The sequence below is a fragment of the Thyridium curvatum genome, assembly GCF_004353045.1.
Source record: "Thyridium curvatum strain D216 chromosome Unknown NODE_36_length_377547_cov_81.061009, whole genome shotgun sequence".
Taxonomy (NCBI): domain Eukaryota; kingdom Fungi; phylum Ascomycota; class Sordariomycetes; order Thyridiales; family Thyridiaceae; genus Thyridium; species Thyridium curvatum.
The window spans coordinates 181,266-199,003 of record NW_022156791.1 but is presented as its reverse complement, the minus strand read 5'-3'; the positions used below and the strand labels follow the sequence as shown (position 1 = coordinate 199,003).

Below are 17,738 nucleotides of genomic sequence, written 5' to 3'. Positions count from 1 at the left end.
TGAATCCCGAAGACAGGCCTCGTTGCTGAAGCTGTGTCAAGGTTGTGGGGTTGAGATCGCCCGACGGGATGAGGAAGTAATGGGGAGGAGAAAGGAGATCTCCAAGTGGCAGAAATTATTTATCAACCAGAAGAAAAAAAAAACCTCCTCCTGTGTTGTGGCCATCTAGGGCATACTGCTGCCCCGTCATGATTATGTCGTCGATGAGTCGTCGAGGCGGGTCTGGCGAAGGAGAAGCACAGGGCGCATGACGACTCCGGCAGGGGAATCACCAAGAATAGAGGCTATTGCTGAGGAAGAATGGTTGACTGTAGTAGGCACAGTGAAGGCCAGGTCCTTTACCTACAAATGCCCATGATGTCTGGGTGCATACTAACGTGGAAAAGGGGAAGGCCCAAAGCAGAAAGAAGGAGGAGAGAGTCCCATGCCATGCACAGTTCGGCCTACCTATGGAATATGAATACTGGGATGAGAAGGCAGAGGGTCGCCGGCCATACATACATTGAGCCATGCCATGGACAAAGAACAGTTGGTAATGTGTCTGTGTAGAGCTGTGTCTATCAAGAAGCCATAATTTCGACCACAAATCCCACCCAATCCATAAACAGAACCCACCAACCTGACGTCTATCCAATTTGATGACCAAATACAACTTCATTAAAGGGAAAAGTCCATGAAACGCCGAGAGAAAAGATCAATCCTCTTGCTTGACATCGGACGAGCCTGCAACCGGGTCAATGCCGGTGGTCTGTGTAGTAATGCCCGCAAGATGCCCATCGTGAGTACGATAAAAGGGTTGTAGGTCATGTCCCGGCTGCAATTGCAGATGAGCTGGGGTTTGCTGGTGCTGGTGCTGGTGCTGGTGCTGGTGCTGTTGATGGTAATGATGAGCGAGGCTGTTCTCGTGTTGCTGCATATGAAGGACTTGGTGATGGTGATGCGGGTCGTAGAGGCTTGGAGCCCAAGGGCCAGGATTGTACATGTGACCGAGTGGGTGGTATTGGATAGCCTGCGGCCAGATGCCCTGAGAATCAGGGGCGAGTTGAGATGCCGAAGCAAAGTCAAATGCAGCGGCATCTGGAGGGAGCAGGTCGCTTGTCGGGCTTGAGGCATAGCTCTGAGACGTGGCCATGGGGTCGGTGTCACTGGCTGGCGTAAGCAGCCTCGACTGGAACTGCACCTGGGACTCGTTTATTGGTGCCGAGACAGCTGGCGACGAATCATGTTGAGTCAGGGCTTCGTCTCGTGTCTGGCACGGCTCCTTCTTCACGGTAGGCGATTCCGCCTTGGGTATTGCATGGAGGGACGATGTCTCCGCGGCTGAACCAGGATCAGACTTGACTGGTTCGTCCTTTTTGACTGGGGCCGTCTTCTTCGACTTGGTCACTTTAGACTTGGCCACCGGACTGGGACGGTTCCGTCGCTGAGGCTCCAGACCCAGCATATGGCTGCGAAATCGCGAGTATCTCATCCTGGCGGCATGACCGTTGGAGATGGGCTGGGAAAGGATCGAATCACTGGCGACCTGGGTCCAGTCGATCTGCTCGGCGAGATTAGTATGCTCCCATTGCGCATTGCGGAGTGATGAGGAGGCACGAGGATGATGATGATGATGATTATGGTTTAGCTTACGTCCTTGAGGTTTTTCTGCTTGAGGATGGCGAACAGGAACCTGGTCATGGGAGTATCATGAGCACTAGCCATGGCTGAGGATCGAGTGCTTCCCAGCGAAGCAACAGGATACTGTCTGGTGAGGCAAGGCAAGGCAAGGCTCGGGTTCTCCCGTCGATTCGTAGCTTGTGATGGAGTGCTTCAGCGATCAGATAGGAGGCATGAGAGGGTTTTGGCAGCAGTGAGCTGGTTGATTGGGAGATGTGAAGATGGGTGAGGCAAGGCCAGCCTGCAATATATGCCTATTTCACCAGGCAGGAAGAGATGAGGAAAAGCCCGGCAGGGCAGAGGATGGGCACTGGTGAGCTGGGCAGCATGGCCCACACTTTGTGTGCTCAATCACCAAACTATGAGACAATGGAGAGGCGAGCTGGGGAGATCTTTCAGGCTAGCATAATGGAGAGCAGCGGCTTCCTTTAACTACCAGCGCCTAGATACAAGGAGGACGGCCGACTTGCTGCTGTCCTCAAAGACTCCATTGTGGGTGGGGTGGTGAAAGGCTGCCACGGCACAGTGCGGCGGTTCAGAGCCATGTATCCCGGCATAGACCAGGTCAGCGCCTTGCTTCTTTGATCAGACCTCCAGCTGAGTACCTACTTGTACATACAAGGTGCCCGTGGTTGCCTGGGGGATATCATTTACTCATCACTCGACAGGGCGGGAATGGGATCCAAGCCCGGACAGGGAAGAGGCAGGGATATGCACTCGTGATTGGGAGGGCGAAGGAGGACTAAAACACAATGGTGGGGGGACTTCCAAGACGGAGACGCACGCGGGTTCGTGGCGCCTTCGCGTAAAGTGGTTCTGGCAGATCTCCGCCCACCCAACAAGAAAGGACAGCAGACCGGGCTGCAATTGCAGGATCGAAGGACAGGAAAAGACTGGAGGAAAAGAGAATAAACGATACAGCAATCCGTCTCGCTTCGGGCTGGGCCTCTCTGGGCTCTGGTACCATGAGGAGTCCGGCCGGTCCATGATGTGCTGTCCGCTCACACAGGCTCTTCCGAGTTCTCAACCTTCACTGCGGCCAGAGGCAGAAGAGGCGTCGCGTCGGACGAGCATCAGCATCAGCAGAGCGCATGCGACGGAAGATGAGTGAGTGATATGATATGAAACCTGTGACTCATTCGAGGGCTCCGTCGGAATGAAAAAAGAGAGGGGCTGGGCTGGGGAACACGACAGCACATCCCTGATACGCCGGTGCATGGGACAAACGGGAGAATTTGATCGGAGAGGGCGGGACTCGACCGGGGGTTTAATTGATTCCCTGCTGCCCTAGACTTCTTTGGGCAGCCAAGTGTGCAAGAGATGGCGTTCCAACCCTCTTCTTGAAAAGAAATGATGGCATCCTAGCAGGGATGAGAAAAGCCAATTCGAGCGAAAAAGTCAGACAAGGCGCGTACACCGGTCTGAAAGACGGTGGGATTGGAGACTAGAGTGGCCCGGGACGTCGCCGCTAATGCACGGCCGAGGACTTGTTCAGCTTCTGACAAAAGTAAGGAGACATCAAATTGGTTGAGGTGGATGAAATTCGTGTCGCCAAATGGGTGGCAAGCATCGCTGTTGCACGTCGCCCAAGATCAAGCCAATCAATACGCATACTCATACCGACGACCTACGAGAGGGAGAACTACAGACATCAATCATATGGGAGGGAGGGTCAAGACACCAAAGCAAAAAATAACAAGGTGGCTGGCCGGGTAAGCAAACTTTTCAACATGGGTGGGCGGGAGTCGGTCAGGAGAGGAGAGAAGCCAGGAGAGGAGAGAGAGAGGGAGGGGTCGAGATCGGGAGGGGGACGCGTCCGACCAAGGCTCATCGTCACTGTGCTCGAAAGTACCGCGCGATATTGGCACCAATTCACATGACCTGCCAAAAAAAGAGGGGAGGCACCACCTCGGGGCGGTTCGTCACACTTGCTGCCTTGCTGCCTGGGGCCTCTGACTCTTTGTCTCCGACTCTTTGTCTCCTTGTCCCACCCTGTCGTACGGAAGGTGCTGGCTGTAATTGGACTTGGTATGTAGGGAGGTACCTAGGTACCTAGGTAGTTACTTACCCGCCCTGCAATTCCGCACTTTCGCCAAACAGCCTGAAGCAAGTCCGTACTTGTACCTATGTACCTGAGTCGAGTACCCACCCAAAAACAACCCAACCAGCACTGGTGGTGTGGTCTTGCTTCGAGCAAGTCCAGCCTCGTTCAATGTTCCTCTAGTTCCTTAGCACCTCTCGTCTCTGCCCTTAAGACCAACATCGGCACTCCTCTTTGCCCGGTACCCGTCGCACCCGCGGTTGTCGCACCATATCGTAGGTCCCACACTAACGTCAGCGACCAGCCTCCCGCTTGCGGCTTCATTGTTCATGCTCTCCATGTGATAACCTCTCTACTGCCCCGTTCCCTGAACTCCATCTGCGATCCAACCTGTCTTCTGGCTGCCATTGAAGCGAGCCTCACGGTCTAGCATTGCCGACAGCTTGACCACGAGTGCCAGTTGCACCGACCGGAGCAGGACTTCCCCACCCTGTCGCAGCTGTTGTCCGCCCGCGCCCGACGACGACGACGACAGGTCCAAACATGAACAAGAACTGGAATGACCGTGCCGATAAGGATCTCTTCTTCACTATTCTCTCCGTCAAGAACATTGGTGTCATCAGCGGGAGCGAATGGACTACAATCGGTAACCATATGAGGTCCATGGGCTATGGCTTCACCAATGAAGGCTGCCGGTAAGCCTCCGCTTTTCTCGTCCACCCTCCGGCCTGCGCTTATGCCCTTTTCTCTTAACTACATTACTCAACCTGACTGGTTCTGTTGCCCCTTTTCTCCCATGCTGATATCCTGCCGCCATCCTGCCTCACGCCCCCGCCTTGCCTGCCATATCTTCCACAGCTTGGTTCTTCTTCCCGTTGTCACAGCTAGTCCGCGCTTGTCTCACTGTACCTGACATCCACCTCCAATGCCCAACTCATCGTGCTCATGTGACGAACCCTGTGTTGGACTATCACGCGTGATGGCATGAAAGGCCCAGCCATTGGCGACTGCCTCAGGAGTCCTGGGCAAGCTCTGCAGACTCTTCCCCACCTCGATGGTAGTCATCTAGGGTGAAGCCTATCTCGCAATGGACCAACTCCTCTGCGCATGTTCTGCCGGATCAGCACCATCACTCCTCCTATCCCGGGGGCGGGCTGCTCACAACTTGGCACTAACGCAATGGCTAGTCAACATTTCCAAGGCTTGAGGAGGGCTCAAAACAAGGTAGACACTTCCAATGGCACCTCGGGCGATGGAAATTCGAAGCAGCTTGACCCTACCCTGAACCCCATCACTCGGAGGCCGGGTCCCGGTCGAGGTCGGCCTCGAAAACAGCCTCCTGCCCCGGTCGCTGGCGATGCCACTGCCCCTGGACAGACACCCCAGAAGCCTCAGGACCCTCAGCAGCTTCAGCAGCTTCAGTCACTACCCCCAGCCCCTCCTGCCCCAATGGGTCCTGGTGAGCCTTTACCACAGCCGGTACACCTGGGGGTCCCTGATGCCCTCGGGCTCGAACAGGGCGATGAGCTCGAGGAGCAGGCCGCCAAAAGACAGCGTTTAGACGACAACACGGACCCGTCATTGGAGGATGATGCCATCTTAAACAGCCTGACCGACCACCAGAATCAATCGTCCGTGGATCAGTATGGCCAGGAGTAAGTTTTCAAGCCGCCAGCCTTCGCAGGTCATCCTCGGCCAAAGCACTGACAGCATGTCCAAACACAGGTTCAACTATGGAGGTGATGCATGAAAAGGGCTGGAACAAACAATGAGATGGCCTTGAGGGCCTGCTCTTCATGCTGGAGAGGAGGAGGAATAGACCGTCATGGATACAGAAGCAACCATTGTCTATTAAGATTCCTGTCTGCTTCATTTGGTATGGTTTTGTCGGCCCCCTTTCCTTAGTGTTTTGGTAAAATATAACCCCTTTCTGTCTTGTCCTGTTCCTGGAGTTGGTTGTTGCGGGGATTGACTTAGGGTTCTAAAGGGGCGTGCGTTATCAGGGTCGACAGATGTGTTAGACTCCAAAAGGTATTCTCAGATAGCAAATCACTTTTTTTCATTGTTGAGCCGAACGCAACGCGTTCCTCTTGCACTACGCGTTCTTCAACCAGTCGCGTTGACTCCCGCCTTTCTCAAGCCTGGCAACTATCTCATCCTCGCCTTCATCAACGCAACAACAACCACGACAACAACCACACCACCCGTGTGCATCCATCTCATCACTGTACACACGTCGAGCATTGGCCGTCATTTGTCCTGGATTTGTCTCTCTGTCTCGCTCAGACCAATCGATACTCGGCCAAGCATCCCGAACCTCAAGCATGCCTCGACAGGAGCGAGTCGCTAAAAAATGGGATGGCGATGCCCATGCTAGGCTTGCTGAGGGTCTTGCGAATGCCTTCGCTGAGTCCGGCGGAACCCTCGTGGCGCACAAGGAAACCATCTTGGCGGCCCTGAATGGGGATAGTGAGGAGCCTATCTTCACCTGGGAATCTGTCCGGTATGTCTTGCACTATGTGTTCCTTGCTTATTGTTCCATCTTCTCCTTCGCAAATCCCAATCACTTTCCCCATCACTTTTTGAAGCCGCTCTTCTCTTCTCTCCTCTCCGGGTGGCAGTTGCTACTCATACCTCTCAGTCCTTTCCCTTCTTTCTGCCTCTGCTGTCCCAAGCCACGATCCCCCCTTGAACGCTTCCCGTTCCCCTCATTCCATCGGTTTGCCATCGCAACAATCATTCACCCAACCACACTCGCAAATCACCTGCACGCAGCAATCACTCGTCCATCGACCGTCAAGATGCCTGTCAAGTGGGATGCAGACGCTGTATCTGATCTACTCTGGGCGATGTTCCTAGTTCTCGCTCCGACTGATCTCTCCCGGGAGAAGAAGGATGAGATCGTCAACCTCATGCAGCAAAAGGGCCACGATGTTGTGTGGAACGCAATCCGGTATGCCTTACGCCCTCTTGTTCTCGAGCTTCTCTGCGAGTCACCTTACCTGCCTGCTGGGTTTCCGGCCGAGTCCACCTATGACTGGCCTAGTCGGCTTGGTCGTCGACACCAAGGTCGCTGCAGTTCTAGCAAAATCCACGCTGGCTAGAGGGCGATATCAAGTGACTCCCCTCTATGGCCGAGAGCTCCCAACCCCTTTCTCCCACGCAATCGAGCGACGGCCCTCGATCTTCTTCTCCCGAGCCCTCAACCCCTATCCCATCTGCTTTCCTCCCAAAATTTTCTTCCCTTCCCCTTCTCCCCACCTTCAAAAAAATTCAACACGTCCGTGTCGCATCGCTGGTAGACCAGTGTATCATCCACAACCACTCCATTTCCTGACTCCACGATCGATCTGCGACGATAGCCAAGATGGTCGCTCGCTGGGACGACACCCAGACCTACGCTGATCTCGTTATGATCTACTTCACCATGAAGCCCCTCAACAAAGATGAGCAGGTCGAGGTTGAGGAGCTCATGAAGGCCAAAGGCCACGAAACCACCTGGGATGCGATTCGGTACGCTCTGCGCGTCATTCTGCGAGCCATCCTTCTCCCCTTGGTGTTGCGAGTGCAAGACGGTCTAGTTTTTCGTCTGGGAATTTTCCCTCTTCATTAACTTCAGATTTCCTTGTTTTCTTGCCAATCTGTTTGCGAGCAGATACGATTCACCTCAGGCTCACTTCACCTGCTGCAAACTCTTGAAAAGATCGTTCACTTTTTCCCACCATTTCCACCACGTTCAGTACCCCAAACTCAAGTTTTACCAGCCCTGCTTCACACCTCTCTTCCTTTTTCATTTCTCACATCAATATTCTCTTCTCCGAGGCTTCGAGTTTGCGTTGCTCAATCATCATCACACGTCCATACCAAATCTGCAATGCCTCCTTCCACTACAACCTGGGACGATAAGACGCGATCCGACCTGCTTCTTGCGGTCCTCGCGGTCATGCCACCGAGCACCGATCAATGGAAACAAATCATTGATCAAACCCATACACGTGGTTATACCTACACAGCTAGTGCTGCGACGTATGTTTCCCTTTTTCATTTTTTTTTCATCCTTGCTCGGGTTTTTAAACACCGAGTGGTAGCTCGAGCGCTCTTTTCCCTGATTCCTCAAACACACACATCTTTCTTCATCTCAGTCTTCCATCAACAGCCACATCCACCCCAAATCACTCACCCCTTGTTTTCATCGCACTCTCATCTCCATATCACCAGCACCACCATGGCTTCTCAAGGTCGAAAGCTCCAGACCTGGGACGAGGAAACCCACTGCGACCTCCTCGCAGCATTTTACGAGGTCTGCTCCGGCGACCAGATGAAGGAGGTCGTCGACAAGACCTCGGCCATGGGATATGAATATACCCTCAGGGCTGTCACGTATTCACCCCACGTTCCTTTCATGTTGATTTCCGTCCAGATTTCACTGGAACACCAACTCCCTGACCCAAATACCTTTTCTACCTTTTTCCCTTTTTACAAAAGGACAAACAGGCATTGGCCGATGCTAACCTTCTCCTCATCTCATAGTCAGCATCTTCAGAAGCTCCGCCGCAAGGAGGGCGCCGGTGGCGAGGCCGGTGCTGTCGGCACTCCGAAGACACCCAAGACCCCCAAGACCCCTCGAACCCCTCGCAAGACCCCTGGCACCGGCAAGGCTGCCTCTGGCCGCAAGCGCAAGAACGTCGATCCTGCTCCCCAGGAGGATGAGGACGATGACGAGGCTGGTCCCGACCAGAAGAAGGTCAAGACCGAGGCCGGTGACAATGATCGCTACCCGTAAGTCGGTCCTTTTGTTTCTCTCTGGTCATCCCAGATCGGGCTCACGATACTAATCACCTCTCCTGCTTAGCGCTGAGAACATCGATGAGCTTGAGATCTAATCTCTTGCTCGGGCATCACAACCGACGGCCTGAATTACACCATACAATCTAGGTAGCTGGGAATGGGGTGGACGGAACTCTTGAGTTCTCTTCTTTTTCTTTTCCTGGATCGCTTGGACTTTTGTGGAGGGATACATGGTTCGGTCGGACTTGGTGGATGATTGTTACTCGGTCGCCCTTGACATTTTCGGCTCTCTTTTGGAGCTCTTCTCACGGTAGTCGAGGTTCCTTCGGAGCCTCTTTCAGTACTGCCCATTGCTGATACCCGGATTCATTTGCGATTAGGAAGGATTATGGACGTTTGTCTCGGCTAGGAACTTGAATGAGAAACTCGGATGGTACATCCACTTGACATATCATGCCCGTAGACTGTGACTGCATTACTATCAACGACGTGACCGTTAAGACTGTTAATATTTTACGGCTTTGCCACGCACTGCCGTGGTGATCGTGTAAATTTCGAAAAGGTGTTGAAGTTGGGGAGCATAGCACATATGGAGATCTGCTCCTTTGCATGTATATCTTGTTTGAAACCAGCGAGGAGGTCAGTGATGAGCGAGGAAGGTTCTAAGTCAGGGTTCCCGTTCTACTCCTTTCTGTTAGCAGGGTTCCATTTCGGTTGATCTGAGCAGATGTCCTCCAAAAGAAATCCGATCAGATTGCATTTATTTTCAAGCAGAGCGCTCGGTCCAGCCCTTCACCACAACTGACCTTTCTTCCCACCCTTCTCCCAACCTCACCCTGTCCACCTCCAGCTTTTTGGACCTCCCTGCTCCAAAGGCCTCCTCGCTGCTGTTTTCCAAGCCCTTTTTCTCCTGGGCTTATTCCAGAGCGAAGACTCCTGCTCTTCTGCAAATTTAAACGCATCTCAGATTCTTTCTCTCTCGCCGCTCGCTCACCTCGCGTTCACGTTCGCGTTGAATAGGTGGTAAATCATCCCCTTCCCCCTCCCTCTGTCACTATCGAATTCCCGGCTCGCCAGCTCACCCTTACTCGTGTGAACAAGTTCACTCACTCTCCATCGCGCAGTCAAAGGGCCTCGGCCACTACAAAGACAACTCAACTTAGTGAAAGACCCATTGCTAGGTACGTCTCTTCGTCGAATGACTCTGTGCACAAGAATACTGACCAGCGTCAAAAGAAGCTGACGACTTCTTCAACATGCCTGGCAAGTCCCAGAAGAAAGGCGGCAGCGCTTCCGCCGACTCTGACCACTTCCCCTTCAACGCGAAGGACCTCAAATTCATCAAGTCCGTCATGGATAACATGCCCGGCAAGCCTGACAGCGACTGGGGTCAGGTCGCTACCGCAATCGGCTACAAGAACGCGAAGCAAGCCCAGGAGAAGTTCCGCGTCATGTCCATCAAGTACGGCTGGCAGGGCAAAGATGCTCCCGAGAAGCCTGCCCAGCCGACCGTCGGCGATGCCCGCTTCGTCAAGGCCGTCTTCGACGCCATGTCGGGCCGCCCGGACGCCAACTGGGAGCAGGTCGCCGTCGACTATGGCTGCAAGGACAAGAAGCAGGCGATGGAGAAGTACCGCGTCATGGCCATCAAGTTCAACTGGCCCCGCGGCCCCGTTGCTTCCTCCACCAGGGCCAAAGGCGGCAAGGCCCAGACTGCTGGTGCAAAGGCCTCCAAGGGCAAGAAGCGCAGCTTCGATGAGGTTGAGGACAGTGATGGCGCCGATACGCCTTCTGATCAAGAGGAGGCCAAGGCTGGCGCTCATGTCCATTTCCAGGAGCCCGAGACCGGAGAGGAGGCTGATGCTTCATCCCCCAACGTCGCCGTCCGTACTCGCTTGCCCAATGGCCGTACTCCTCTGCCGAACAAGCGTCCTCCTCTGCGGGTCGGCCGCACTCCGCTTCCGATCAAGCGCACCCCTCGTGCTGCTGCTGCGAAGGCTGTCAACTATGCCGACGCCGACCAATCCGCCTCTTCTGATGCAGATGACGATTTCGTCCTCGAACCCAAGGCTAGAGCCCCGCCTCACAAGCGCGCCAAACTCCAGGACGACCGGGATGATCTCGACGAGCGAAGCGACCTCGCTCTGCTGGAAGGTCCGCTGTTCCCCAACCTTGCCAACAACAGCAAGGGCCCTGCCGACTCTGTCGCTGGTCTTGCTGGTGGCTCGAATGAGGACCTTGCCGATGATGAGCAGAGCACCGGTTCCGAGAAAGTCATCCCCTCGGTCGAGAAGTCTGAGGACGAGTATGATGTGGTTTAGACGGTATTCTCAGTCACCTGCACTCTACCCCAGAGGGCAGTATCGTTGATGGATGGATTTCTTTTTTTTTTGGGGGGGGGGCTCTGTCAAGACTACTTGGGATCATGGAGTGTTTTTGATGCTCATTGGGAGCAGAGAGGTTGATGAGGTCGTTGCAGACCGCGACTACCTCGGATCTTTGCTACAGTTGCTCTTCGATCCCAAAATAGTCCCGGTGGAAGGTTGAGAAGATGAGACATACACGCACTCGTCCGATAGGAATTGACTCGATGATTATACCATGACCTGGAACCCTGATTGTCATCAAAAATGTCACCGTGCATTCTCGACCATCCTCATCAAGCCGAGTCGTCGTATCAGGCGCACCCAACTGCTGGAGAGCCCTTGGGCGAGATCTGATTCTCTCTGCTATCTGCCGGTAACTCCATTTCTAGTATCAACACCAGCCTCCTGTTTGGAATGATACCACTGCCATACATCCAAGCCATGGACAGGACTAGGTGGCAAGGAGTTCTTTGCACTGTAAGTGCATCATTTCCCTGGGGGCATGTTTGCAAAGTTTCTCGGCAACACAGGATTGACAAAAATGATCAAAGACATACTTTCTGCAAGTCTTTCATCAGGATTGCGACAGTCTAAAGGGCCTTTGATAGAAAAGGGCTGTGAAGACACTGGTAGTCTGGGCCCAGACTATAGACAATTATGGCAGCAGACACAGGCTGCCTTGGAGGCTTTGTGTACATCAGCATACTCACATCAGCCTGAAAGACCTGCTTCAGAAGACAACAATAAAAATACGGTTTGATGACTGTCCTTGAACCCCCTTCCTTACCCGGTGTTATCTCTGTTGCAGAGATAAATTCAGCCACCATCCTGTCCTGGATCTGCTTGCCTGACTTTCCCTGACCAGATCGATTTTTTTTGCTTGACGTGTTGAGTCAAGCAGACAGTTGACACATCCAACGACGGGCTATCCCCATGGTCACTCATCTACTTCACCAGCTCCGGCAGCCCCGTCAGACCAAATCCCTGAGCGTTCAATATCGAGCATTGACCGCATTGGGCCCTATCTCCAGGCAACTCTCCTCTCCTCTCCTGTCATTTCTTCCCCTCTTATTTTCTTCAAGCATTCACTGGCCATCGTGACTGCTCAGCTCGACTTCATTTCCGTCTCTTCGTCCTCATTACTCGCCACCCACTTCCGTAAGTGAATCGCCTCATCGCTTCGACGCGACGTTTTGTTTTCCTCCGTGTGCTTCTCACATAGTATTTCCCAAATATTTATCGTCCCACCATTTTCTGAGCTTGTGTTGACCATCCTCTCAGCAGACATACAAATCTATCTTACCTTCCAGTCCATCTTTGCCAAAAAGACCGCAAACATGTCGAACCAGACCATCGAGAGCCAATTTAAGTTCCTGATCTCGTGTATCCGGAACACGACATCTCCTGGAAAGGTGTGTGCAGCTGGATCTAGTCGGTTCTAATCAGGCCAGCTTGACAGCATCCACTGACTGTAGGCCGCAGATCGACTTTCAGGGCGTTGCCGATGAGCTCGGTATTGTCTCGAAGGGCGCCGCGTGAGTATTTCCTTCTTCTTGTCTTCATTCAGGAGACCACAATCACGATGTTGATTCACGTGGGAAACGCGCATTCCCTGGTTTGGAGCGAGCGACTTTTCATGCCATACCGATTAATATGAATGAGAAACTGAAAACTTCGCACCAAACAGAGCCAAGCGCTACGAGCGACTCATGAAAGCTCACGGCATCACCAACTCCACCCCCGGAGGCAACGGCGGTCGCTCCACTCCAGCCTCGGCTCCGAGCACCCCTGGTCCCGGCTCGGCCCGCAAGAAGCGCAAGACCGGCGCGACTACGGCCGTTGTCGCGGCCGACGACGAGATCACCGCTCCCAAGGATGACGAAGAAGACCTCAAGGTCGAGAAGGGCGTCAAGGCTGAGGCCAAATCTGCTGGTGCTCGGCTGAACGGTGCGTCCATGTCCTCGCTTGCGACTATTCCAGACTATAGACCCTACCTTGCTCTTTCGGCGGCGGCGGGGGCGGCCTTGGCACCGGGAGAATCGCCTGCCGTTCCCACGCCTACTTCGGCGCCCAAAGAAGGTAGCAGCGGCCAGTCCGCCGGTAACGACGCGGATGATGACGTCCTGCTCGTTTACGAGACACAAAAGAGACCCGTCGAGAATGCCACCGCCGCATCCTGCCCCGGCCAGGCCGTCTCGTCGGCCGCCCAGCAACCGACCCCGCCGCCGCAGCCGATGCTGCAGCACTCATGCGAGCACCATACTAACTACGGTTTCCCCATGTCGCAGCCCCCGCTTACTCTGAGGACGACTACGCCATCTGAGCCCTTCGCGGGCTACGCGCTTCCACCCATGGTCGACTGGTATAACTCTGCACAGCCGTCCGTCTACCCGTTCTATCACGTCGTCCCCAAGACGGAGAACCAGTGGAAGTCGTCTTGAGATGCAACGTTGAGGTATGCTTTCCAACGGGGAGTTTTTCTCTCTCGCCGCATCACTAACTAATAGACGACTTAGATTGGTCCTGGTATTATTGCTTTACTGCTCGTTGCGTGATGGTCTGGCATGGAGCTGGATTTTATGGACTGCAAGGCATGATCAAAAAAAAAATCAGTGGAACGTTGCTGCTGTTGTGTGACTTGGAATTGCATTATGCATTATCTTGAGTAGGCTTGGCTCTTTCGGCGAAACTATCATTGATGACTAGCCTTGAGACTGAGTCAGCCTACGACGGAGGAGAAATACGAAAACTTCCGGAAGAATAGCACAGAAATATCTAACTAACTTTTCTGACATTCGTCATCATGTGATCCGTTGTGTCCTGAGCAATTCGATCGTAATTTCTCGAGCTATCAGACCTAGTCAACAGGTGTAACGAAGCACGAGATGGAGCTGTTTACTAGTTAAGTCGGACTATAGATACGGATTGCACAACTCGGTATAGTAACCAAGGTCACGCCTTGCTCGCCCAAGATTGCCTGGTATCGTGCCCGTGATGTACATAAGAGCACAGAAGCCCTTTACTAGTGGCGATGGGCCAGGAGGATGCTCTGTCAAAGTAAACTCCTCCCACGATGCAGGGCTGGTGACAGCCTATCCGGTCAATATGAGCGTCCTGATAGCATTGTAGTGTTGCTTTATCATCCATTGCTCGGCCAATGCCAGTCAGCCTATTCAGTCATTAGTTCGTTCCAAAACAGAGATGTGTGCATGCGGCTGGCATCGGATCAGCCCGTCGCATCAGTCAACATCAACTTTGGTTCTTTCCACCATAGGCAGCTCTACCCGGCTCCCGCAGACGTAGAGATCGGAGTTCGATGAAATTATCTGTGATAGGTGGTATATACTATGATCTACTGATAGTTATCATTGTTATGTCACTTTAGTCTTGCTACTCGAGTCAGGGGTGAGGAAAGTGGTCAGCAAGGCTGCCAAGGAGGCATGCCGGATGGATAGTTAAGTCTGATATTGCTTCGCAACATCGTCGTCCCGAAGCTCAAAGGCACATTTCCAAACAAATCACGAATACCGCTATCATCAAGGTGCCCATTGACTTGACTGCCCGGCCTCCAGGGCCTTCGCAGTGCTAGAGTCTCAAGGGTCGGTCGAGCAACGAGGAGGCAGCTCAACTATCTCTCCGTCGCTGCAAGAGCACTGGGGCTGTATGAGGCCTGAAGTAGCTGTAGATCAGAGCTTGTTTACTTACGTGCTGCCAGCCGCCCGAGGACATTTCCCTTCACTGCCGAACAATCACCTACTCCTCCAACTCAGATCTCAATTCACTTTCCCGCCTCAGGCTGAACGCCCAACCTCTCCCCAGGCCCTAAGCCCTGGCCTCCCCACAAAGAAATCCTCAAAAAGGAACTGTTGGCCAGTGCTTGAAGCCATTCAAGGCGTTATCAACGCGACGTTTTCTTTCTCAAGACGGACTCGACCTTTTTTCTCCCCACCAATCTACAACACCCACCCACCTTCCCCTTCCCACGCTTCTCCCATCAACACCTTCACACACCCTGCTCTCCACAATTTCTTGTCGAAGATTCCTGCCTTCTCTGCAAAAGAGCTCTCCCGGGTCTCATCGAGTCTCTGGAGTTTTCGGCTGCTGAAAAGGCAAGATCTTTCCGAATCTGCTGATCTCCCCGAGCCTTCTCAGCTTCGATCTGCCCGCCCCAATCCATCTAGCCACTCGCCATTTATTTCCCTCTCCACACTTTCCATCTCCCATAGTATTTCATAAGGCCACTGGCCTTCTGTCTCATTCTTCTCCATCTATTGGCCGTTGTCGTGCCCTTGAGCCCAAGACTCCTTTTGCCAAGGAACATACCTTCCTCAGCCTGCCTCGCCCTCCTTGATCCCCTTCCAGGATTGCAAGAACGACTCTCGTCCTTGTCCGAGCTTTCATCCTCGGCCTACTGTGCTTGATCGCACATCTATCTCGTGGTAAGTGAAATGCATTTATTCATCACTTGGCCTGGGGAGTTCATCTCCTGTCATCCCTTTCGGCAGCTCGTCTTCCTGGGTGCAGTGCGATGCTACGGTCGTGGCCTGAGTTGGTAGCATTTGTATTTTTGGGGCCCATTTTGCAAATAGCTTGCCTCCAGAAGAAGTCCATCTTTCTTGAGATATTTCCATGATGAAGACTCCCCTATCTGCCAGCAGGTCTGATCTCCAAGCGCGCCCTGATAGCGGTGGGCTGACCAAGTAAGAACAGACAGGATCTCGTCTTTCAAAAAGAGAAGAGATTGGCTCACTGTCAATTACCACTGAACATCTACAAGAAACAGCTGGTCCGTCTCGGAAATACAGACCCCTTCCGAAGTTGTCGCTAGCTCCCATCCATCTTTCCTTCGAGACTTTCAACATGGGATCCGCCAAACAGCCCCAAGGCTCCTCCAAGAAGGGGTCAAAGAGCGCTCTTGAGCGCCATGAGAAAAGCTCCCGCTCCACTTCCGTCGCTTCGGTTCGTGGAAGCCCCAAGTCTCCTCCAACCCCGGGTACTCCGGCTTCAAAGGCTTCGACTCGCAAGAGGAGCAGCGCCAAGAAGAACTGGAACCACTCGCATTTGCCTCCTCTCCCTGAGGATCGCGGTCGCAATGGCCGCCAGGAGGGCCGCAATTTGATTACCTGGACCCGTGAGTTTTGATTGCCTTGTGTTTTACCTTTCTGTTCTCCTTGTTACTTGGCCGATGCCCTCTGCTACGATGTGTTCATCCCATTCACTGATAAAAAATATCATCTCTTTGTTCTGGCTTGCATTCCTTTCAATCTCTTGTTCACTGACACCACCATAGGACCCCGCATGGCAGAGAAGCTTCTTCTGCATATCCAGTATGAGTGCTCTCGACACAAGATCGAGCTTCCGTGGGATGCCATCTCTCATCGGCTCCACCCTGGATCGTCTGGCGGCGCTGTTCTTCAGCATATGAACCGTCTGCGCCACACTCTCGTGGCCGAAGGCCATCTTGTTCCTCCTATCTGCCAGAAGCCTGGCTCGCGCGTCAGAGTTGACCCTTCCATTCGAGGCTATGTACGTGCCAACATGGAGGGCCAGGATTGCGTCACCACTCGGCCCGTCCCCTTCAACGAGCCCATGGATGACCGCAGGTTCAACATCCCGGACACCTTTGACGATACAACCATTCCGGGCTCGGTCAAGCGGAAGCAGCAGGGAGGAGAGGGCCTTGGTCGCCAGGGCCAGGGCAAGGGCAAGAAGAAGACGACCAAGTCCAAGGCCGTCATCAAGACCGAGTCTCCTGATCCTGCTGATCTCGACGGTGACGCAGATTACGACCCTTCGGCCACCAAATCGACCACCAGCCGCCGCCGATCGTCGCGTGCCAGGTCCACCTTCAGCTACCGTGATCCCAGTCCTTCTGATCAGGACGAGGAGCCAATGACCGATGCTGATGCCGACGCTCAGGAGATCAGCAGCAGCCAGGGAGACTCGGACTCCGAGGACAAGGGTCATCCAGCCTCGTACCCTTCCTCCAGCGAGGTCAGTCATACGCATCCAGTGAGAAGACATGCCAAGTTACTAAACAAATGTTAGGGCAATTACGATGCGGATGAAGACGATGAGAACGGTCATGATGGCAACGCCGGCTCTGGTGACAGTGGTCTCGGTGATGATGAAGATGGCTACGATGACGGCTACGAGCAAGACGATTCGGCTCAGTACGATGATGAACAGGATGAGGGATATGCTGGTGATTACACTGGCGGCTACCAGAGCCACTCGGGCGAGATTGGTGGAGTCGAGCAGGAGGAGCTCAAGATCAAGTCGGAGACCTCTTCTCCTGGTTCTGTTCGCGGCATCCAGGCAGCCCCCGTCCCTGAAACCCCTCGGGCCCTCGAAGCCGCCCAAACCCCCGAGCACACTCCGCGTGGACTGGCCCGCCAGTACTCTCAATCTCCTCTCACGGCCCGAGCCCAGCGCTCTCGCCAGGTCTCTCAGGTTCCGCAGTCTCCCTACCTCGCCCAGTCGCCCCACATGCCTCAGTACTTTCCAAATACGCAGGGTCCCAACATGAACATGGCCCCCTTTGGCCGGCGTTTCAGCAACTTTCATTCGGTTTTTATCCCAACCTGCAAGATCACGGTTTCGGTCCCAACCAGCTGAGCACGGATGGAACTCTCGACGGTCACCAGGGCGCCAAGCTGGGCCAAGGTGATTTCGCGTCCTTCCATTATGAGCCGGTGGGATTTGCTTCGACTGAGGATTACATGGAAGTCCCGTCTGTCCCGAACCAATGGGTAAGTCAATCCGCTCATTGACCTACACTCAGCACTTGAAATAGGATAGGAGAACATAGCTGACCATGCATCGACCCCGTAGGTTGGTTACGGACCTTAAGGTTGAGATCAGGACCCGGAGACAGCAATCCG

At 53.7% G+C, this 17,738-nt stretch overlaps 8 protein-coding genes across 8 annotated transcripts; 7 read left to right on the top strand and 1 right to left on the bottom strand.

The window, feature by feature from the left end:
* Positions 1-694: 694 nt before the first annotated feature.
* E0L32_006407 (uncharacterized protein) lies at positions 695-1,704 on the bottom strand (the record flags this gene model as incomplete). The annotated part of the gene is made up of 2 exons (XM_031141037.1): positions 695-1,540; positions 1,633-1,704. 2 exons carry the CDS (start codon positions 1,702-1,704, stop codon positions 695-697), a joined length of 918 nt encoding a protein of 305 aa, XP_030994918.1.
* A 2,539-nt stretch (positions 1,705-4,243) lies between these two features.
* Positions 4,244-5,359, top strand: E0L32_006406 (uncharacterized protein; the record flags this gene model as incomplete). Its single annotated transcript, XM_031141036.1, has 2 exons — positions 4,244-4,395; positions 4,888-5,359. The coding sequence occupies 2 exons, from the start codon at positions 4,244-4,246 to the stop codon at positions 5,357-5,359; spliced, it is 624 nt and encodes a 207-aa protein (XP_030994917.1).
* Positions 5,360-6,024: 665 nt separating this feature from the next.
* On the top strand, positions 6,025-6,804 carry E0L32_006405 (uncharacterized protein; the record flags this gene model as incomplete). Its single annotated transcript, XM_031141034.1, has 2 exons — positions 6,025-6,203; positions 6,342-6,804. The coding sequence occupies 2 exons, from the start codon at positions 6,025-6,027 to the stop codon at positions 6,802-6,804; spliced, it is 642 nt and encodes a 213-aa protein (XP_030994916.1).
* A 263-nt stretch (positions 6,805-7,067) lies between these two features.
* Positions 7,068-7,313, top strand: E0L32_006404 (uncharacterized protein; the record flags this gene model as incomplete). The annotated part of the gene is made up of 1 exon (XM_031141033.1): positions 7,068-7,313. The coding sequence occupies one exon, from the start codon at positions 7,068-7,070 to the stop codon at positions 7,311-7,313; it is 246 nt and encodes an 81-aa protein (XP_030994915.1).
* A 261-nt stretch (positions 7,314-7,574) lies between these two features.
* Positions 7,575-8,583, top strand: E0L32_006403 (uncharacterized protein; the record flags this gene model as incomplete). The annotated part of the gene is made up of 3 exons (XM_031141032.1): positions 7,575-7,726; positions 7,919-8,479; positions 8,553-8,583. 3 exons carry the CDS (start codon positions 7,575-7,577, stop codon positions 8,581-8,583), a joined length of 744 nt encoding a protein of 247 aa, XP_030994914.1.
* A 1,161-nt stretch (positions 8,584-9,744) lies between these two features.
* On the top strand, positions 9,745-10,809 carry E0L32_006402 (uncharacterized protein; the record flags this gene model as incomplete). The annotated part of the gene is made up of 1 exon (XM_031141031.1): positions 9,745-10,809. One exon carries the CDS (start codon positions 9,745-9,747, stop codon positions 10,807-10,809), a length of 1,065 nt encoding a protein of 354 aa, XP_030994913.1.
* A 1,382-nt stretch (positions 10,810-12,191) lies between these two features.
* E0L32_006401 (uncharacterized protein) lies at positions 12,192-13,295 on the top strand (the record flags this gene model as incomplete). The annotated part of the gene is made up of 3 exons (XM_031141030.1): positions 12,192-12,266; positions 12,337-12,389; positions 12,542-13,295. The coding sequence occupies 3 exons, from the start codon at positions 12,192-12,194 to the stop codon at positions 13,293-13,295; spliced, it is 882 nt and encodes a 293-aa protein (XP_030994912.1).
* A 2,419-nt stretch (positions 13,296-15,714) lies between these two features.
* E0L32_006400 (uncharacterized protein) lies at positions 15,715-17,688 on the top strand (the record flags this gene model as incomplete). Its single annotated transcript, XM_031141029.1, has 5 exons — positions 15,715-15,985; positions 16,145-16,848; positions 16,903-17,404; positions 17,446-17,606; positions 17,656-17,688. 5 exons carry the CDS (start codon positions 15,715-15,717, stop codon positions 17,686-17,688), a joined length of 1,671 nt encoding a protein of 556 aa, XP_030994911.1.
* Positions 17,689-17,738: the final 50 nt, after the last annotated feature.